General features: G+C 39.9%; 1 protein-coding gene across 2 annotated transcripts in view; it reads right to left on the reverse strand.

The window, feature by feature from the left end:
• The window catches only part of LOC131231440 (glucomannan 4-beta-mannosyltransferase 1-like), a 34,883-nt gene that overhangs the window by 11,568 nt on the left and 3,091 nt on the right, over positions 1 to 20,224 (reverse strand). Inside the window, exons 2-7 of one of the 2 annotated variants that reach the window (XM_058227631.1) lie at positions 12,916 to 13,168; positions 11,889 to 11,999; positions 11,669 to 11,805; positions 11,479 to 11,592; positions 10,510 to 10,709; positions 9,470 to 9,736 (exon numbers count right to left, since the gene is read on the reverse strand). In XM_058227631.1, coding sequence (XP_058083614.1) covers positions 9,470 to 9,736; positions 10,510 to 10,709; positions 11,479 to 11,592; positions 11,669 to 11,805; positions 11,889 to 11,999; positions 12,916 to 13,168 — 1,082 coding nt within the window. The remainder of the gene's footprint in view (positions 1 to 9,469; positions 9,737 to 10,509; positions 10,710 to 11,478; positions 11,593 to 11,668; positions 11,806 to 11,888; positions 12,000 to 12,915; positions 13,169 to 20,224) is intronic. The other variant, XM_058227632.1, reaches the window with a different exon arrangement.

Here is a 20,224-nt window from a genome sequence, read left to right on the forward strand (position 1 = left end):
ATGGCTATGGATGAGACGTCTTCTTCGATCTCGATTTCTCCCCAGTGATCATGAGCAGATATTATTCCAGCAATATCAAAATTGCAGACAAGGAAATCGAACAGTCACAGATTACACTGAAGAATTCCAACGGTTGGCTACACGAAACGATCTGTCAGAATCTGAGTCACAGAAGGTGGCACGATTTATAGGTGGGTTGCGACCAACAATTCAGGACCAAGTTCAGATGTACCCAGTCGGGACTATGGATGAAACAGTTCAATTGGCGGGTAGGGCAGAAACACAACTTGCAAGAGCTCCTGCTCGTCCATATCCTTCAACTCGACCCCCCATGACGAGTCCCACACAGGATCCAGTGCTGCTATGAGAAAAAGACTCAGTACATCAACTTCCTACAACTGCAAACCGTGATACGGGGAGCGGCTCATCTAGACCTCAACGTGCAGCACCCACAACAGCGGGTTTGAGTAGGATTCCAAATCCTTATGCTCGGCCAAGGTCGAACAATTGTTACCACTGTGGCCAACCAGGTCACTTATCAAACACTTGTCCTCAACATCTCATAGCATACTTGACTATAAATGAAGGGGGCACTGAAGATGATGCCGTAGAAGAAGACCATCGCTTTGATGAACATAAACAAATCACTGAAGAAATAGCAGGTGGCGATGAAATGACGGGCGAGGATCGTGGTGAATTTCTAGTTGTGAGGCGATTACTGTATGCCCCACGAAAGGAATTACATCGACAACGACACAATATATTTCGTACTTGGTGCACTGTCAACGGAAAGGTCTGTGATGTGATCATAGACAGTGGTAGTAGTGAGAATATTGTCTCGAGAGTGATGGTGGACAAGTTGCGACTACCAACGATGCAACATCCTTCCCCGTACTGTATCGGTTGGATAAAAAAGGTGAATGAGACCAAGGTAACTAAACAATGCACTATCTCATTTTCAATTCGCAAAAATTATAAGGATCAAATACTTTGTGACGTGGTCGATATGGAAGCTTGTCATATGTTACTCGGTCGACCCTGGCAGTCGGACCGTGATGCGACCCATTGGGGACGAGATAACGTTTACGTATTCGTCAAAGATAGTCGAAAAATAATCCTTGCCCCTATGGCACCAGAGAACCACCCTAAAGCCTCTAAAGTGGAGGGGAGTTCCCTCTTGACCATTCGGGATTTTATGGAGGAATCCAAAGAAACCGGCGAGGTATACGCTGTAGTGGTGAAGGGCGAGGAAGAGGAACCCTCAAACATCCCTCCAAATTTAAGACTATTGCTAAACGAATTCAAAGAAGTCTGGCCTGAGGGTTTACCTGATGGATTGCCCCCCATGAGAGACATCCAACATCACATAGACCTCGTCCCTGGGGTTAGTCTGCCCAACCACCCTCATTATCGGATGAGTCCGAAGGAGTGCGAGATACTTCATGGACAAGTGGAGGAATTGATCCATAAGGGTCTCTTGAGAGAGAGCATGAGCCCATGTGTCATACCAGTATTATTAACGCCAAAAAAAGATGGAAGCTGGCGCATGTGTGTCGACAGTTGGGCAATCAACAAAATTACCATCAAATATCGGTTTTCAATACCACGGTTGGACGACATGCTCGATATGTTAGAAGTGGTCAAGATGTTCTCTAAACTAGATCTAAGGAGCAGGTACCATCAGATTCGTATTCAACCCGGTGATGAGTGGAAAACGACATTGAAGACCAAGGAAGAGTTGTATGAGTGGCTAGTCATGCCCTTCGGCCTATCGAACGCACCAAGTACTTTTATGCGTTTGATGAATCAAGCTCTAAAACCGTTCACTGGCCGATTTGTGGTAGTATATTTTGATGACATATTGATATATAACCAGGATGATGTGGAGCACAGGAAACATCTTAAGCAGGTGCTGCAAGTCCTACAAATTAACAAGTTGTACCTCAACTTGAAGAAGTGTAGTTTTTTAACTGACAGTCTGTTGTTTCTAGGATTTGTTGTAACGTCCACAGGCATTCGTGTGGACGATGAAAAGGTGCGAGCTATTAGGGAATGGCCGATCCTGACAAATATTCATGAGGTGAGGAGTTTTCATAGGTTAGCAACTTTCTATCATCGATTTGTGCGAGATTTTAGCACCATAGTCGCGCCTATAACAGATTGCATGAAAAAAGGACCGTTCCAGTGGACCAATAAAGCTGACAAAAGCTTTCATGAGATCAAGCATCATTTGTCTACAACACTGGTTTTTGTGCTTTTTAATTTTGGCAAATTGTTTGAGATTAAGTGTGACGCTTCGTACGTCGGAATTGGAGGAGTATTATCACAGGAAGGCAGGTCTGTAGCCTTCTACAGCGAGAAGCTCAGTGAAGCCCGAAAGAAGTGGTCAACTTATGAGCTTGAGTTGTACGCAGTTGTTTAGGCACTGTGACATTGGTGGCATTATTTGATTCAAAGAGAGTTTGTTTTGTTCACTGACCATCAAGCATTAAAGTTTATTAATAGTCAGACTAACGTGAATCGTGTGCATACTAGATGGGTTGCATTTTTATAGGAATTTACGTTCGTTCTGAAGCACAAGGCATTGCAGCAGAACATATGGCAGACAAGATCATGGGCATCTATGCAGAAGTGCAGACCAAGCTACATGCCTCGAACGAGAAGTACAAGGAACAAGCGGACAAGCATCGGTGACAAAAAGTGTTCAAGGTGGGCGACCGCGTTATGGTCCATCTGCACAAAGAGAGATTTCTAACCGGGATGTACAACAAGTTGAAAAATAAGAAGATTGGACCGGTACCAATCATCCGAAAGATCAATAACAATGCTATGTTGTTGATCTTCCAGATGACATGACAATCTCACAGACTTTCAATGTCGTGGACCTGATCGAGTATCATGAACTAGGGCATGACGAGAACTCGAGGACAAGTTCTTTTGAAGTGGAGGAGACTGATGTAGAGCGGGTCGCGGATAGTTACATGGCCAGGATGGATCAGAAAAGGCCCGGTCGACGATAGAAGTGATCCAGACCATCGAACCTTAAATCGGGCGTATCTTGTAATCCGGAATGAGTTATCTGATGTAAAATCTATGATTTTGGGGTAGAACGAGCTACTGAAGCCAACCAACCCCACTACGCAGGGTTGCGCAGCCCGGAATTGTGAAAAACCCCTAGATCAACGGTCGTTTCCCTGTTTTAATTTCATTTTTACTATAAATAGTAAGTTTTAGTTTGATTATAACTCTTCATCCGTCGGGCTTTAGGAGTTGCGCCCAACGTGAAAAAAGCTTAGAATAATTAGGAGAACGGTTTGGTGAAGCCAAATAGGACACTTACTATTTTTGGCCGAAAACCTTGCGCACTAGTAGACATCACGACCGTCTATAAATAGTAAGTTTACTATTTATAGTAAGTCGCGAATTCTAGAAGTTCGAGTTGTAGTTTGATTCTGATTTCCTTCCCATTGCTTGTTACCCCTATTTAAAGGGTTGTGAACTCGTTTTTATTCATCAATTAATCAATTTTGAATTTCTTAGAATTTATTTCTATTTTTTGCTTTCTTTTCCTCGTGGATTCGAGAAGTCTCTGTGAGGAGTCCAGAGAAGCTCCGTGGATTCAGAGTAGTTATCCTCATCACGTTCATCCCTGCGTCACATGTCATCATCAAAATCATGGGAGTGGGCCAGGCACATCTTTAGAGGGTCAGAGGATAAGGTCAGAGGTGTCGTATCTTCCACTAAAGAGTCAATCATGTTAATGTTGTAGAAATCGTCATCATCCTCTAAGTTTCTATCGTTATTGAAAAATATGTTTGACTCCAATGTCATATTTTCAAAAGACATAGTCATGACACCATTCCTGCAATTGATAATTGCGTTTGAAGTGGCAAGGAATGGGCGACCAAGAATGACGGGAATCTAAGTACTCATGTTATTGGTGGGTTCAGTGTCCATGATGATAAAATCTACAGGGTAGTAAAATCTATCAACTTGGACCAACACATCCTCAATTATCCCTCTTGGTACACGAACAGAGCGATCAGCAAGTTGTAGTGTGGTTAGGGTGAGTTTTAATTCACCCAAACCTAACTGTTCGTATACCGAGTAGGGAATCAGATTGACGCTCGCTCCTAAGTCAAGAAGTGCGTGATCAATTCGATGGTCCCCGATTACACATGATATGGTTGGGCTACCGGGATTTTTGAATTTCTGTGGCACGTCTTGCTTTAGGATGACACTCACTTTCTCGGTCAAGAACTTCTTTTGAATACTTTGCCGTCGTTTGGTCGTGCATAAGTCTTTTAAAAATTTGGCATATGAAGGTATCTGTTTTACGACATCAAGTAGAGGAATGTTGACTTTCACTTGTTTCAACACCTCTAGGATATCCTGAGAGTTAGAGAGGGATTTTGGTGCGACCAACCATTGGGGAAATGGAGCAATTGGCTTTTCTAGAAGTTCTGGTTCTAATTTTTGTGGGGCCTCACTAGATCCATCATTGTTGTCCTCTTCTAGTTCTTGAGGCTTTTCAGGCCTTACCAGAAGGGTTTTATCAATGATCTTCCCACTCCTAAGAGTGGTGATGGATTTAGCGTGCTCCATTTGATTTGAAGAGCTGGGATTACTTATCTCGTATTGCGGTTTAGGATTAGGGAGCGGTTGTGCAGGAAGCATCCCTTTTTCTATAACCTTCATACATGAATCCATCTTTTGCATAAAATCTCGCATTGCCTGGGTCAGCTCTTGCATGGAATTTTAAACTAGTTCTTCTTGAGGTTTCCCCTGATTTGAATTTTGATTGAAGAAACTTTGAGGAGTATCAGTTTGTCCATTTCTTCAACTAAAGTTTGGATGATTTTTACAACCAGGATTGTACGTATTAGAGGTCGGTCCATTGAAAGCTCTTTGATAAGTATTTACGGCATTGGATTGTTCATTCAACACTTCTCGAAAGGCAGGTATTGTAGGACAATTTTCAGTTGTATGAATGTTACAATCACAGAAGCTGCAAACACTTTCATTAACCTTATCCTTCTTTCCTTCCATGGCCTTAAATTTTCTTATGAGTGTAGCCACTTTATACTTGAAATCATCCTCTTCTTTCAAGAGATACAATCCACCTTTCTCCTTAGATTGAGTCGGCCTAGACGTGATGTTTGATTTTGGGTAATAGTCCCATGATTGTGTTTTTTCAGCAAGACTATCGAGGTAATCTCATACCTCGTCGACATTTTTATTAATGAATTCTCCATTACACATTGTCTCGACCATCTGGCGCATGGAAGCTGTCAGTCCATCATAGAAAAAATTTGTAATGCGCCACGTTTCAAAACCGTATTGTAGGCATGAACTGACCATATCCTTGAACCTTTCACAACATTGGTAAAATGTTTCATCCTCCTTTTGGGTGAAGTTCATGATTGCTTTTCTAAGGATAATCGTTTTATGATGTGGAAAAAATTTCTTTATAAATTCCCTCTACATATCATTCCATGTGCTAATGGATCTAGGACGCATTGAATGTAACCACGTCTTAGTCTTCTCCTTCAAGGAAAAAGGAAAGAGTTTCGGCCTGATTGTGTCCTCAGACACATTTTGAAGATATAAAGTGGCTATGATCTCATCAAACTCTTTCAAATGTAGATATGATTCTTCAGATTCAAGCCCATGGAACTTAGGAAGGAGTTGAATAACCCCTGGCTTGATGTCCATATGTCCTGTATTTTCAGAAAAAATCATGCATGAGGGCGTACTCACCCCCGCTGGTTGTAAATAATCTCGTAAAGTATGAGGCGGGGGTGCTTGATGCACCTCATTCTCATCCTGAATGTCCTCCACCCTAGGTTGGGGTAAAAGAGGTTGGTTTTCAGCCATCACTTCAATTAACTCAGGGGATTTCAAGTGGTGTTTAGTCCTACGATGAATAGTTAACCCCTCAACCAATCCTCCTTCAGTCAAGAGACGTCGAGTGTTGTCACAGGCCCACTTGGGCATGAAACACTCGCAGCCCTCAATCAAATTCGAAACCTAATCCTAAGAAAGGAAAAGAAAATCTAGAAAGAAAGAGAGGGTTGAAAAGAAGTTACCAAATTGGAGTCCCTAAGTTAAAAACCTGCAAAAGAAAACAAAACAATTCAGTTTCTAAAGAGAATGTCTAAAATTAGAAAATCCTTAAAAAGAAAGATAAAAGTAAACTAGTTTCTAAAAGAAGAAATTCCTAAAAGAAAGTGAAAATTTAAAATAAATTAGGAAAGTCCTAAACTAGAAAGTAAGTTACTAAAAGAGATCTGAAAAATAGAAAGTAGAGAAAGAGCTTACCGAATTAGAAATTTCTATCTTAAAAGCCTACAAAATAGGAAGGTTAATTTCTAAAAAAAATCTATAAGTAGAAAATTTCTAAAAATAAATTAGGAAACAAAGTTAGATTCTAAAAGAGTTAGAATTAAAAACTTGCTAAAAAAAATAAATCCTAATTTAGAAATAGCAAGGAAGAAATTAAGAAAGAAATTACCAATTTAGAAACCTATCTCAGAATCCTACAAAATAGGAAAGTTGGGTTAGTTTCTAAAAAGGGAAAGACTTTCTATCTTAAAATTAGAAAATCCTAATCTTAAACTAATCCTAAAACTAGTTAATCTTAGAAAAACGTAACCGTCAATCCCCGGCAACGGCGCCAAAAACTTGTTCACTTCCCAAGTATAGGGTTGTGATGTAGTAATAAACTCGGTGAGACCGAGGTCGAATCCCAAGGGACTGAAACATGTACGTTATCTGAAACTAAGTAGAACTAGAACTAGACTAAGATGAAATCTAAATCGAATGTAATTTGATGAATAATGATGAAATAATTATCTAAAATTTTAAAGAATTCAGGGAAAGAAAACTAGGGATTCAGAGGATCCACTTGTAGAGATCAGGGAAATCTTATGCCTGCATCAGAAACTCAACTGGACTTAGAGTCCATCTTCATGCAGTTGAAGGGTGTAACCATGAAAATTAGACTGAACTTCCTTTGATATAGTTTTTAAAAAGATGAAAGTTATATGAATTAGAATGGATTCCATCACCAAACCATGCCCAGGAGACAAAGTAAACAATAGAATTAAACTAATTATCAACCAAACAACATGATATGAAGGTTAGGAAGGGTACCGACATCCAACCATGCCCAGGAGACGATGGCGAACAACAGGGCTTCCTGACGTCATAATCAAAATAAGGAAAGAAACATGCTCAAGCTATCGCAGACCCATTGTAATTTCAGTCACAACAGACCATTAAAAACTAAAAACATTCCCTTAATAATCAAACTAATATCAAATTCGGTTCATAAATTAAATTAAAGGCATAAAATAGAGTCTCCCATCTCCTACAAGCTTCACCTCTTAGCCCTAGCTAAGAGGTCTAGCCTAACATGATTGGATCAGATCTCTGGAAAACCATGATAAAAAAAAAAACTACAAATAAATCAAGTAAACAAAAACTACTCCCTGTCTCTCTCTTTGCCACTGACGTTCTCAGCCGACTGATCTTGAAAAATTCAATGCCTCTAACTCTCTCTTCTCTCTTCTCTTTATAGTTGTGAAGGACGGTGGATGGGAGCTTTCGCACCACACAGGCGGTGGAGAAAATCCAGGCGCGTGCGTAAGGCTTTCGCACTGTGTGCCGCGAAACCGCAAACAGCCTTGCTTTTTGGAGGGATTTTCAGGACAGTGAACATCCTGACCTTGGAATCTGACTGGATGGTGGGGTTGATGGCCCATTTCTCTAGTGTTTGGATGGTTCGGATTGGCCATCCGACCACTGCCATGGACGTACAATGGGCCGTAAAAATCGGGCAACGTTCGGACGCCAAAAACAGAGCCTGCGAAAGGGCTCTTACGCTGTGCTGATGATGGGGCCCATGATTGATATTTTATGAGAAATCTAGACCAGCCATTGCATTCTCCTCGAAATTTCGGATGGGAAGAGACAGTTTTAGATCAGATTCAGTGTGACCCACGGAAGAAATCATGTTGCCATAGGTTTGGACGAAGCAGAATGGTCTTTTTGTGACCGCTGTGACCTGCACGTGCGCTTGCATTGATGTACGAGGTAAACATGAGTTCGACTGTCCTGCGCTCCTGTACAAGATGGACGGCTTGGATCGGATAGATGGTCCATGATGGTGGCCCACCAGCTTCCGAAAAATGCCCCTGCGCAACTGTCTGCAGAAGAAACAAAACGGCAGTTGCCATTTAGTGTCAGTCACGGGACCAACCCGTTTTAGAAAGAGATGCAGTTGCTGTGCACATCCGGTGCACTTGTGCACCATGCACACCCTAACTCAGTTGGAGTCCACGGTGATGTTTCTGAGAGATCCACTCCATCCATACGTTTTATCACCTCATTTAATGGGTTGAACCCAAGTTTCAAGCATATCCAAAAATCAAATGGGCCCAAAATCAATGGTTTATGAGCTGATCTGTTCGTTGGGCCACTTCCAAAGGGATCCACTGGCTGAAATTCGACGTGTACGGTTAATTTAGAGTCCTCAGGCCCTGTATAAAGTTTTGAGCCGATCAGATGGTGGGAACCCTGTAATCTTGCATTCTAAATGTCTTTTAGGCCTGTTTAAGGTGAATGGCTGGAATTTCTCTGATCTCCGGCGTGTAAATCTTCGATCTTGGTCCCATAGAGTCTGTCTCTTACCTTGGTGAGTTCGGAGCGTTAATTCCATGCTTTTAGTACCATTTTCCAGTCCATGCTTGTCAATTCACCTTGCATCACAAACACGATTTAATTAAGCCGTTAAACAATACAATGTTCGTAAATCCAGGCAATAACTGGAGTCTAATATGCAATATTCGACCCCCAACAGCCTTATACTTAAAAAACAAGATTTTTAAAAAAAATAAAAAAATAAAATTGACCTAACTCGCCCCAGTTGACCCAACTCAACCAAATTTCATCGATACTCGAGCAAAGCTCACAACCAGATCAAAACTCGAGAAAAACTTGACTTGATTATTTATTTATTTAAAAAAAAAAAAAACAAACCCTCAGGACAACTAAACAAAACTTGGAAGAACTTGATGAAACTCAATAGAACCCGACTCCACTCAGCCAAATCTGCATTATTTATATATTATTTGTACTTTTCAGTATTATTACTTTTCAATACTAAATAATACTGAAAAAGAATAAACTAGTACGAGTTCTCAAGAAACACGCCTGAGTTTCCAAGTCGACTCAGCTAGACTGGGTTTCATGTCGAGTTGAGTTTTCATGTTTTTAAACTATGACCAGGCCAAGATGACAAGATTTCCTTTTTGAGCTGGTTTGACAGACTTTCTCCACTGTTCTCAATGCAGAAATAGGTTTTCCCCACTTTCCAATGTCTTTCACATTTAAGTAGGTCCCATTCAAAAATGAAGCAATGACATGAAAAGAAATCGATTGCCACCATTCCGGGTGTGCGACATACCTTTCTATAAATTTTAATCTGGGCCTCCTTTGAGGTCTCATTCTGGCACTGGTGCTGGTGCTGACGCTGTCACTGGTTCTGGTGCTGGTGCTGGCAACGGTGCTGGTGCTGGCATTGGACCTATTCTTCAAGGTGTTCCCAAGCTTCTCTGTAACGACCAACTCATTTACACGGTCTGCTTCCAGGAGCCCAATTATTGCCGCCTTGGTTCGATGCAGAGACATGACATTCTCGAAGAGTATCCAGAAAACAAGCAAATGTATAGACCTGACAATAGCAAGACAGTGCACCGTCCGAATGTTTTAAGTGCTAATTCTCAAAATGGATGCAATGACTTACCATAACGATATTAACTTCTCTAGAAAGCTACAATGAAAAGTAAATCATAATGTTGGATTCAGTTCATGTACATCTTTAAAAGGGCATTTTTGGATGCTAAATTAGACCAAAATACAATAATTCAATACAAGGAAATGACTGAAAGGGAAGTGGAACAATTCTTCAGAATGACTACCTGACCCCTGATCGCAATCCCATGCGTTGCAAATTGGGCTTGCAATTATCTGAATGTTAGAGTTCTATAAAAGGTAAGCCATCACCAATCTGATCAATGGTGGCTGTTGATTGGTGAAAGCCTACCTCTTATAGAACTCTAACATACTCCCACTTGGGCCACACAGATCAACGGCTAGTAAAAAAACATGGAGAGTTGTATTCAGGGTGGACACCAGGAGAGAGAAGTTGAGATCGCTACAAAAGTTGGGGGTTACTGGCATACAATGTAGATCTGATGGCCAGATTGATCTGATCAATGGTGGGTGTTGATTGGTGATGGTACACCTCTTATATTACTCTAACACTGAATTGCTGTTTGGTGGCTAACACCTCATTACAAAACGGATTTGGAATAGCCCCACTTAGGCCATCTCCACCTCCCGGGATGGAGTTTTAGCGATTCAATTGAATGTTTGGCAGGAAAGAAACGTGAATTGGTCCAAATTTGTGCATTGTTAGCAGCACACTGTCATGCTTAATCTTACCTTGGAGTGCAGATTGAATTGAGGATGGTGATCACGGACGGAATGTAAATTGCAATGTATTTTGGAAGCTGGACTTCTTGAATTAACACGCATGCAGGAATAATTATGCAGTAGAAGAAGAATGTGACCCAATGCGCGACTATCTTCCTAACAAAGAAGAACGCATACAAGACGTGGAACTTCTTCCAGAAGGATACTTTCTGCATAACCTACAATGAAAATTTCAGGTTGGGAATCATAGCAGTACCTGTTTGAAATTAATAAAAATTCAAATGTGGCAAATGTGTATGATGATTCAGACCCTTCATACATTAGGGACAACCATGAACGCAAAATCTATGGAAAAATTAGAGTGATTGGGAATATAAACCATTTAAAAAAGGAAAACTCTTGCATACCTCACGTAGGTACCTATAGGGTTCACTTTCTCTAATGCAGGGGAAATGATTTATGCAATTCAGATCGATTTGGAATTGAACAAAGAAGAATTGGAGCGAAAGGAATCACAATCTGTTTGTTCCCTTTTCCTTTCCTTTTCTTCGAACCTTCTGTTTGGGTTTCAATTCACTTGCGTTTCCATATTCGACCTACCATTGCATGATTGTTCCATGAATAGAGACACGATGAATAAAGCATGGAGTACCATTTCTAGTGATGAAGGATCTAATGTTGCACCAAATGTGATGTTGTGTGTTTGGATGTACCAGAAATCAACATCCAAACAGATGTTCTCCTGGAACAGACTACCATCTACTCTGTTGTGCATTTGGGGTACCAAAATCAAGAACCACATCCAGGCTTCCATCTTCCCACATTTTATTCTCTATATCATATTGGCCCGAGATGTTCCCTGTCTCAATAAGAAAAAAAAAAAAAAGAATCCTACTCGCCGAGAAAAGTTGGGAGTAGTTTTGTAGTAGATGTTATTGGACTAGGCCATTCTTGAGAACAATTCCAAAGCTTACGTACCTCACAACATAGAATTTCCTTGGACATTTTCCTAAACAAGTTAGCCGGGTCACATGACCAGCGATGCTGTTGATATCGATTGGCTTTGTAAGTTCTCGGCAGTTCGTTTTTCACCTACATAGCATTTTTCATCAAATGGATAGAAAGAAATAAGAGGAAAAGATAGAAATAATTTGAAGGAAAAATGCACCGATAAATCTCCAACAAAGACAAACTTCCAACCCTTAAGGCTGGCCCTAACAGCAAGATCCATGTCTTCTACTGTAGTCCTGTCTTTCCATCCTCCAGCATCCATGACTGCTCGGATTCTCCCTACTCCAGCAGTCCCTATAAATGCAAGTTGTTCATGTCCATGCATGTCATAGAGACTAAGAAGAATATAATATGAATCATTGTATTGCAAACATTACCGTTGAATCCAAAGAACGAATAGGTGGAAGAGCCCACTTCTTGCTCCAAACTGAAATGATAGTCCAGTGACATTTCTTGGAGGCGTGTCATCAGACATTCATTTGCATTTACTACACCGGAAAGAAATAAAAAAATAAAAAATCAAATGATTTAGAACTAACATCATATGGGCACATGAATATGGATGTAAAAGGGATGGTCTAACAAATCGGGCAATGTGAATTTTTTATGGATTGAAAATAAAAAATCAGATCAGGACGGGACGTCAATCAGCGTTTAAACCATGAGGAGAGAAGTGCCATGAGAATGGTAATTGGGTTGGTGGTAAGCTCTTCCTGACCATATTCTCTTGGAGTTTTCTTGTATTTTCTCCAGTGTTTTGCAATGGGGTTGCTAATCCCCTTTTATAGACTCTGATCTGTCCAAATTTCTAATGGTCGGATGTTCAATACCCCAAAGAGAAATGTCCCCCGCATGGTTTGGAAATGCTAATCCAAATTAACCCTTGATTTGAACTATTGAAAATGGATTTTGCAAAAGAAATACCATTTATAATACTACAATGATCTGGATTAGCAGACCATTGTGGGGATTACCTGGATATTCACCAGGCATGGTCATGATCAAGAGAGCCTCATTGCCATTGATCCAACATGAATGTATGCTTCTAGACACATTTTCTTAGTTAGGAGCAAGCAAGAGAAATATAAATTCATTCATGCATGTTACACTTAAGGTGCATAAAATTGTGTTGGGCCCATGGTCGTCGCTGATCAAAGCCATTGAAAGTGCAGCCCCTGCACGGATGGCCCACGAACAAAAAAGAAATACAGCAACAGACCACATTCAACCAATCTGAGTCAATGTCTGCAATTCTCAAACTTGGGTTATTTTTGGTGCATGACCTAACCATGGCTAGGCTCATCAATTATCATTAATTTGATTCCCTGAACTGTGGGACCCACTTGTAGAAAATGAAGACAGTACAAACACACAAGTATTATAGAGTGGCCTCATTGCTCTTACCAAATTTCCATCGAGCTTGGACCAAGGCAAGGTCTGGATTGTGGAGAAGGAAGGGGATGGTCCTCCATAAGTAGTCTGGTTCAGGCTGGAAGTCAGCGTCGAAAATTGCGACGAATTCACAATCTTTAACATACTGTTTCTCAAGACCTTCACGGAGTGCTCCGGCCTTGTACCCATTCCTATTTTCCCTTCTCTCATACTTGATATGTACACCCTTCTCCAACCATTTTTCGCACTCAAATTCCACCTTGTCCTACACCATCACCATCATCATAATTATATTTAAGTGGGCCGCATCTTTTCACAGTATTGAGGGTTTAAATTATGGTGAATGGGGCCATGGTCAGTAGTCTTGACCATTGGTCTGTTGATCCCACCATGGATGGACTATATAGCCCAAAAATCTCCTGGACAGGACATCCTTACCATTTGATTTGTCTTCAGATAAGATCATTGAGAAGAGAAATACAACAAGAGGCCATATTCAGCTGAGAAAGGTTCCATGATTGTTCTCTGGGATCCATGGGCATTGTCCATTTACAAAGGGATGCACTGATCTACCCCATTAGTTGGAAGTGAAAAGCTGGAACTCGCAATGATGCGGGTCACAGATATCATATGATTCCTTGTAGTAAAATCAAACTTTTCAAACCCAGACCACACCAATCGGTTTGACCGGTTTAGACTGGAACCCTTAACATATCCTGGCTGCTTCTATATTCAACCATATTTTAGATTTGGACCGCCGGGTCACACATGGGTTTTCCAATCCAAACGTCCAACTATTTGAGTTGGACAGCCTTCATATTATTTCTGATTTTCAAGAGAAATGCTCCAGTGCTCTGAAAGCCCTATAGATAATAGTGCTCCTAGTTGCGTTGGCTTTCTTGGACAGTCCAATCAATCAATCTGAACTGTCCATTGAGTCCAAAACACATTGTTATATAGGCTTTCATGCAAAAACTGCATTTATGATCCAATCCATACTTGATTTGGCTCTTTTTTCAATAGCCATCCTTTTTCCAATACATGGGTGGGATGGTTACAATTGCCTAACCAATCATGATTCTTGATGGGCCCTACCAAAGAGATGGATTAAATTGTTGATTGGACGTATCTTATGTAAATGGTCTTCACCATTCATACTGAAGGCCATTGATCAAATGGTTAATATTCGTCGGAACAGCATGATATTTCCATGTAGGACTATCAACTGGCCAGGCCTGGGGTTGGCTTTGGCCTGAATTTCAACAATTCAGACCAGGCCTGAGGGACTGGCCTATTCAAAAATTTGATTTTGCCTAGCTCGAGCCTACCCATTGAAAGCCATATTTGCATGCTAGTCCATGAAATGTGCTCTGGAGCTAATGAGCAGTCTAGTTTAATATTGGATGGGATTGTGTCCCAATGCAACTAGGAGCACAAGAGAAAATCTCTTTAAGTTAACATGACCCAGGTGACCCAATTGGCTGCAGGTCAGACCAGTTTGGAGCACACAGCCAACAGTGTGTTGGATGTAGGCCAGTGGGGCCCACTGGTTAGCAATCACTAGTGGGTGGGTCCCACATGTTTAGGCTTTCTCCCGCCTTTTCCATTCGATTGAGATTTCAAATTCAACTTTGAATTTGAAATATGATAAGAGATAGGGATTTGACCGGATAATATAGTTTCATCCTATCTCATCTGATCTCTCCATCCTTTCCTATAAAAAGGGATGCGCTCTCTCTCGCATTGAATCATACAAAAAACCGAGAGTATATAGAGAGATACAATGTGCACTATAGTTTGTTCATTTTAGCTTGTCCTAGGGACGATCTGATCCATAGATCGCAATCCGGGGCTACTATATACCGTAGGATCAGAGGTGTGAATAGTTCCATCTGCTCCAGTAGTAAATAGGCGGGCCGTTGAAGCACCATTCTTCTACTTTGTGAGGGTTCCAAACTTCGTGTAAACCATCAGATCTTGAGGGCTCACCTTCCGCACTTCCCAATAGTGGTATCAGAGCGAACTCAACGGCGGATCTCCGATTTATAATTTTCATCTAAAAAGGTAAGTGGCCCTTTTTTTTAAATTATTGGATTCATGCTCCTGGCTTTTTAAATGTATAAGATCAGTGCGCACTGTAACTCTTGGTATGAAAATATGCACCGAATGAGACTACATAGATGTGCATAGATGTTTACACATGAGACTGTGTACATATATATGTGCACATGTGATTGTGTACATAGATGTGCATGATGTAGCCATACAGAACTATTTTCATGTATGACCGTGTACATTGATATGCATGATGTAGACACTGCACACTGTATTTCGATAAAAATATTATATATATATATATATATATATATAAAAGGCCCTTCGACGTGAATCTTGTATCTGTACACACATGTATATCTACACATGTATTTGTACACATGTTGGCTGTACACACATGTATCTATATACAAGTTTAGCAATAATTACCATGGCTTTTGTACACATTGGCTACTGTATACATGTTCTTTTGTGCACATGTTGTTATGTACACATGCAAATGTGTTGTGCTGTACATATGTCAACATGTTGTTTCTGTTAACATGTAGTTTACAGCAACACGTTCCATGTTGTTATATGATGTACTATAACACGTTGGTTATATATTGCATATTGTTGTATGATATCCTATAACATGTTGCATTGTTTCTGTTAACATGTAGTTTACAGCAACACGTTCCATGTTGTTATATGATGTACTATAACATGTTGGTTATATGTTGCATATTGTTGTATGATGTCCTATAACATGTTGCATTGTTTCTGTTAACATGTTGTTTACAGCAACACGTTAGCATGGTGTTTACACATGTAGTTTATATATGTACACATGGAAGGATATAAATTGTTCACAGTACACATAGATGGCTTGCTATACACATGTGATATAGTTGGCTGAATATAGATGTAGGCCACGTGATCTAGTGCTTACAATACACATGACTTCTCAAATACATGTAGTTTAAATGATGGTGTGGATGTTGTGCACGTATAAAGCATGCAAGAATAACACATGTAATGTAGCCTACTATATCATTAAACATATTAACTACAAGTCATATGTTAACGTGTGAGGAGGGCTGACATGTTGTACTATAACTAAAATATATATATCATCATATGATTGTACGTGGAAGGTTTCCATTTAAGAAGGATGAAATGGTGGGGTCCACTAATGATGTCATCTTGGGGATCCGCTCTGTTCATTATTTTCTCTGTATCAACTCATGATATAGGGTTAAAAATGAGGCAGATCCACTATTCTGTGGACCACACCACATGAGTATATGTTAAAGTACTTTAACATGCAATACATGTATATATTCTAACGTGTTAAAATACAATACATCAGCCTACAAGATGTTCATCATACGTTAGTCTACATGTATACATCACACGTTTCCTACATGTTGTACATCAACCTACATGTTGCTGTACATGTTGCTATTATAAATCCAACACGTTTAATGGTACACATCTGATATGTACATCTGTTGAATAATGATATGTACATTTCATGTGTGAAGCAGATGACATGTGTGAAATAAATTCAAAAATCAGCTCGTGGCATACATGCCTCCCTGTTGTGTGAAGCAGATAGGCTGATGTACATCTCACGTGATTAGCTAACGTACACGTGTTGGCTGATGTACACGTGCAGCAATTATGTTTTAGTTTTGCTAATTCCACATGTATAGATCTGTTGAAAGATCTATGCACATATTTGTTGAATTCATGTTTAATCTACAAAACAATAGTATGGCGCACATTCAGATATGTTGCAACCTAAATGTGTTATCCTGAGTTTTGGATTTGATCATATATATTTTTTATGAGTTGATGGATACATATCAAGTATGTTGTTTCCTTTATTATATCTTCTTCATTGTTGATCTAAAGCTCATTAGTGATCGAAACGATCATCAACTATGATGATCAATGTTGATGAAAGGATCCATCATCAACAATGATCATTATCGGTAATGATCAGATCCATCACTAATGGTCATGATCACAGGTGAACATAGAACTCTCCTGATATCTTAGCACTTTATTTTTCTTTCTGATGATGATGTTTATATATGTGATATAATTAGGCTGATGTGCTTAGATCTAAGCCCTCTTATTTTTCATTGAAAAATATAGAAAAACTTAGTGCTTAGATATTTCCTATACACATAAAAATAGGTTGTGCATAACGTGAGTGGGAGTTTATTCTCCTCCACCAAATGATGCATGCAACTAAGTAATGGTAGGTTGCACGTTATATAAATTTATTCTTATAAAAGCTTTAAATCTCATCTTAAAAGGAGAACTTGATTGTTCTACACCGCCCATTCGGGTATGTGGACTTTCAGATCTTATTAAGATGCGTTTTCTACTTTTATACTTTGAAAATTTGTATAACACGTAGAAATGTTGATGATTAGTGTCAATACCTTAGATCATAGCTAAGTAGTGATACTCATGCAATGTAGAGATGGCCACCAAAGCGTTAATCGCTGAACAACTGAAAGGACAACATTTCGACGGCAACAACTACGAAGACTAGTCCCGCGCGGTGCGATGCCTTCTGGACGAGGACGACATATCTCACACACTCGATGTAGTTCAAGAGAAACCCATCCTGACTAAAAATGGGAATTTACAAGAACATAGGGTTGCGATGACTCGCTATAATAAGTGGCACAAACAAAATCGTTCAGCCCGTAATGTCCTTCTTAGCACTATGCACAAAGAACTCATACCTATGTATGAAGTGCATGAAACCGCTAAGGGAATCTTGGAAGCACTGACAGATGCCTATGTACAGAAGTCAGATGCGAGAGTTAGGGCAATGAAATTAGAATTTCAGAAGTACAAGATGCCTGTTGGCTGCACCATCAAAGATCATATTCGTAAGATGGAGCAAATGATAAGTGCCCTTAGGAATGTTGGGTGTAAATTGACTGAAAATCAGAAGATTATAGCCATGCACTATTCCTTGCCTGAATCTTGGGCTCAAATTAAAAGAATTCTGAACCATACTGATTCTATCACTACGTTCAGAGACTTTTGTGGCCACTTGGTACGTGAGGTTGAAATGAATGCAATTCAGCCAGGTTTGACCAAGGCCTTTGTAGCAGAGACCCATAAGCGGAAAGCTAACAATAAACGGTTCAAAACTCGTAAGAAGGCGAAGAATAATAATCAAGAACAGAAGACTACATCACCTCCTCCAAATCTCAAGAAGGGGAATGGAAAGAAGAAGCAGAAAAAGATAAATATAATTTGCTTTGTCTATGGAAATTTCGGCCATTATGCTCGGCAGTGTGCCCAAAAAAAGACAGTAATTTCTCAGTCACAAGATATTTTATATGTAGGAGTTTGTTCTGAAATCCTTTCCGTTGATACTATATCTAACGAGTGGATTTAGGATTCAGGCGCAACAAAGCACGTGACATAGAGTCGTCGAGGACTCGAGAAATTCCAGCCTATAGCCAAAGGAAGTTATAAGCTGTACATGGGCAATAACACTGTTGAAGACGTACTAGGGATTAACGTTCTCCATCTCCGTACGCGCATAGGGCAAACAATAATCCTTCGTGATACTCTTTTTGCACCGGGGATGCATCAGAATTTAATTTCTATTTCTAGGTTATTATTTGATAGTTTTGATATTCATTTTTTTCGGGACAAGAGTTTCTTTGAGACTGAATAACCTCATCTTTGCATAAAAAAATTTAATTTTAGATTTATTTATTCTAGACGTAGATTGTGATAATGCCCCTCTTGCTTTATCTGCTATATCGAATAAAAATATAATATCTGAATCTCGAAAATGGCACGCGAGTTTAGGTCACATCGGAAAGGATCATATGACAAGATTAGTACGTTTTGGTCTGTTAGACTCCTTATCCAAAGTTCATTTGCCATTTTGTGAACATTGTGTGTCTGGGAAGACTTCGAAGAAACCATTTCCCAAAGTGGCTAGGTCCAAGGGCACACTAGAGATAATCTATTCAAATATCTGTGGACCCTTTAATGTACATGTCAGAAACGGATGTCAATATTTTATCACTTTCATTGACGATTACTCGCGTTGTGGATATGTGTATCTCATCTCACACAAATCTAAGGCTTTTGATTGTTTTCTTAAATATAAAGCTGAAGTGGAAAATCAACTTAAGAAAAAGATTAAAATCCTTCGGGAGGTGGCAAGTATACATCTGAAATATTTAAATCATATTGTGAAAACGTTGGAATAGTTCGGCAGTACACAATGGCTTACACTCCACAACAAAATGGTGTTGCAGAGAGAAGGAATAGGACACTATTGGACATGGTTAGATCGATGATGGCACAAGCCAATCTCTCTACCACATTCTGGGGAGACACACTGTTAACAGCCGTCTACGTCCTTAATAGAGTCCCAACCAAATCCATTCCTAAGACTCCATATGAGATGTGGTCTGGGAGGATTCCTTCTCTGGCCAACCTATGCCCTTGGGGATCTTTAGGATATGTTTTGCTACCTACTCCGCATAGAGGTAAACTTGATAGTAAAACCATTGAATACGTGTTCATAAGGTACCCTATGCATTCAAAGGGATACGTTCTAGTTTATGAGGACCATGAATGATAGATTGAGATAGAATCCTAAGACGTGACCTTTGTTGAAGATAGTTACCCAAGCCGATTGAAGCAAAAGGTTCCCTTAGAATTTTTTGAAATACCTGATGTATCTCAAGAGAGTAGGAATTCTGCTTCTCACGATGATGATGCTCCTATCATTCGTCAGGATGGTGGGAGGACATCTCGACATGCTCCTGAGTTACGTCGAAGCGAAAGAGGATTAATTCCCCGAAGATACTTCGATATTGAGGGGCAAACATTCTCTTGCATTGCAGTTGATGGTGATGAACCCGATTCGTATCAGGATGTATTATTATCTTCTAACTCGGCCGATTGAGTGAATTCTATGGATGAAGAGATCGCTTCTATGGAGAAGAATAAAGTCTGGGAACTTGTTGATCTGCCTTCCAATCACAAAGCGATAGGTAATAAATGGGTACTTAAGATCAAAAGAAAGGCAGATAGTATAGTGAACAAGTATAAAGCACGATTAGTTGCTAAAGGTTTTACACAATAAGAGGGCATTGATTACGAGGAGACCTTTTCACCTGTTGCAAAGTTTTCCTCAATCTGCATGATCTTGTCCATGTCGCAAGTTTAAACTTAGAGTTATATCAGATGAATGTAAAGACCGCATTCTTAAATGGTGACT

This window comes from Magnolia sinica, chromosome 17 (assembly GCF_029962835.1).
Source record: "Magnolia sinica isolate HGM2019 chromosome 17, MsV1, whole genome shotgun sequence".
Classification (NCBI taxonomy): domain Eukaryota; kingdom Viridiplantae; phylum Streptophyta; class Magnoliopsida; order Magnoliales; family Magnoliaceae; genus Magnolia; species Magnolia sinica.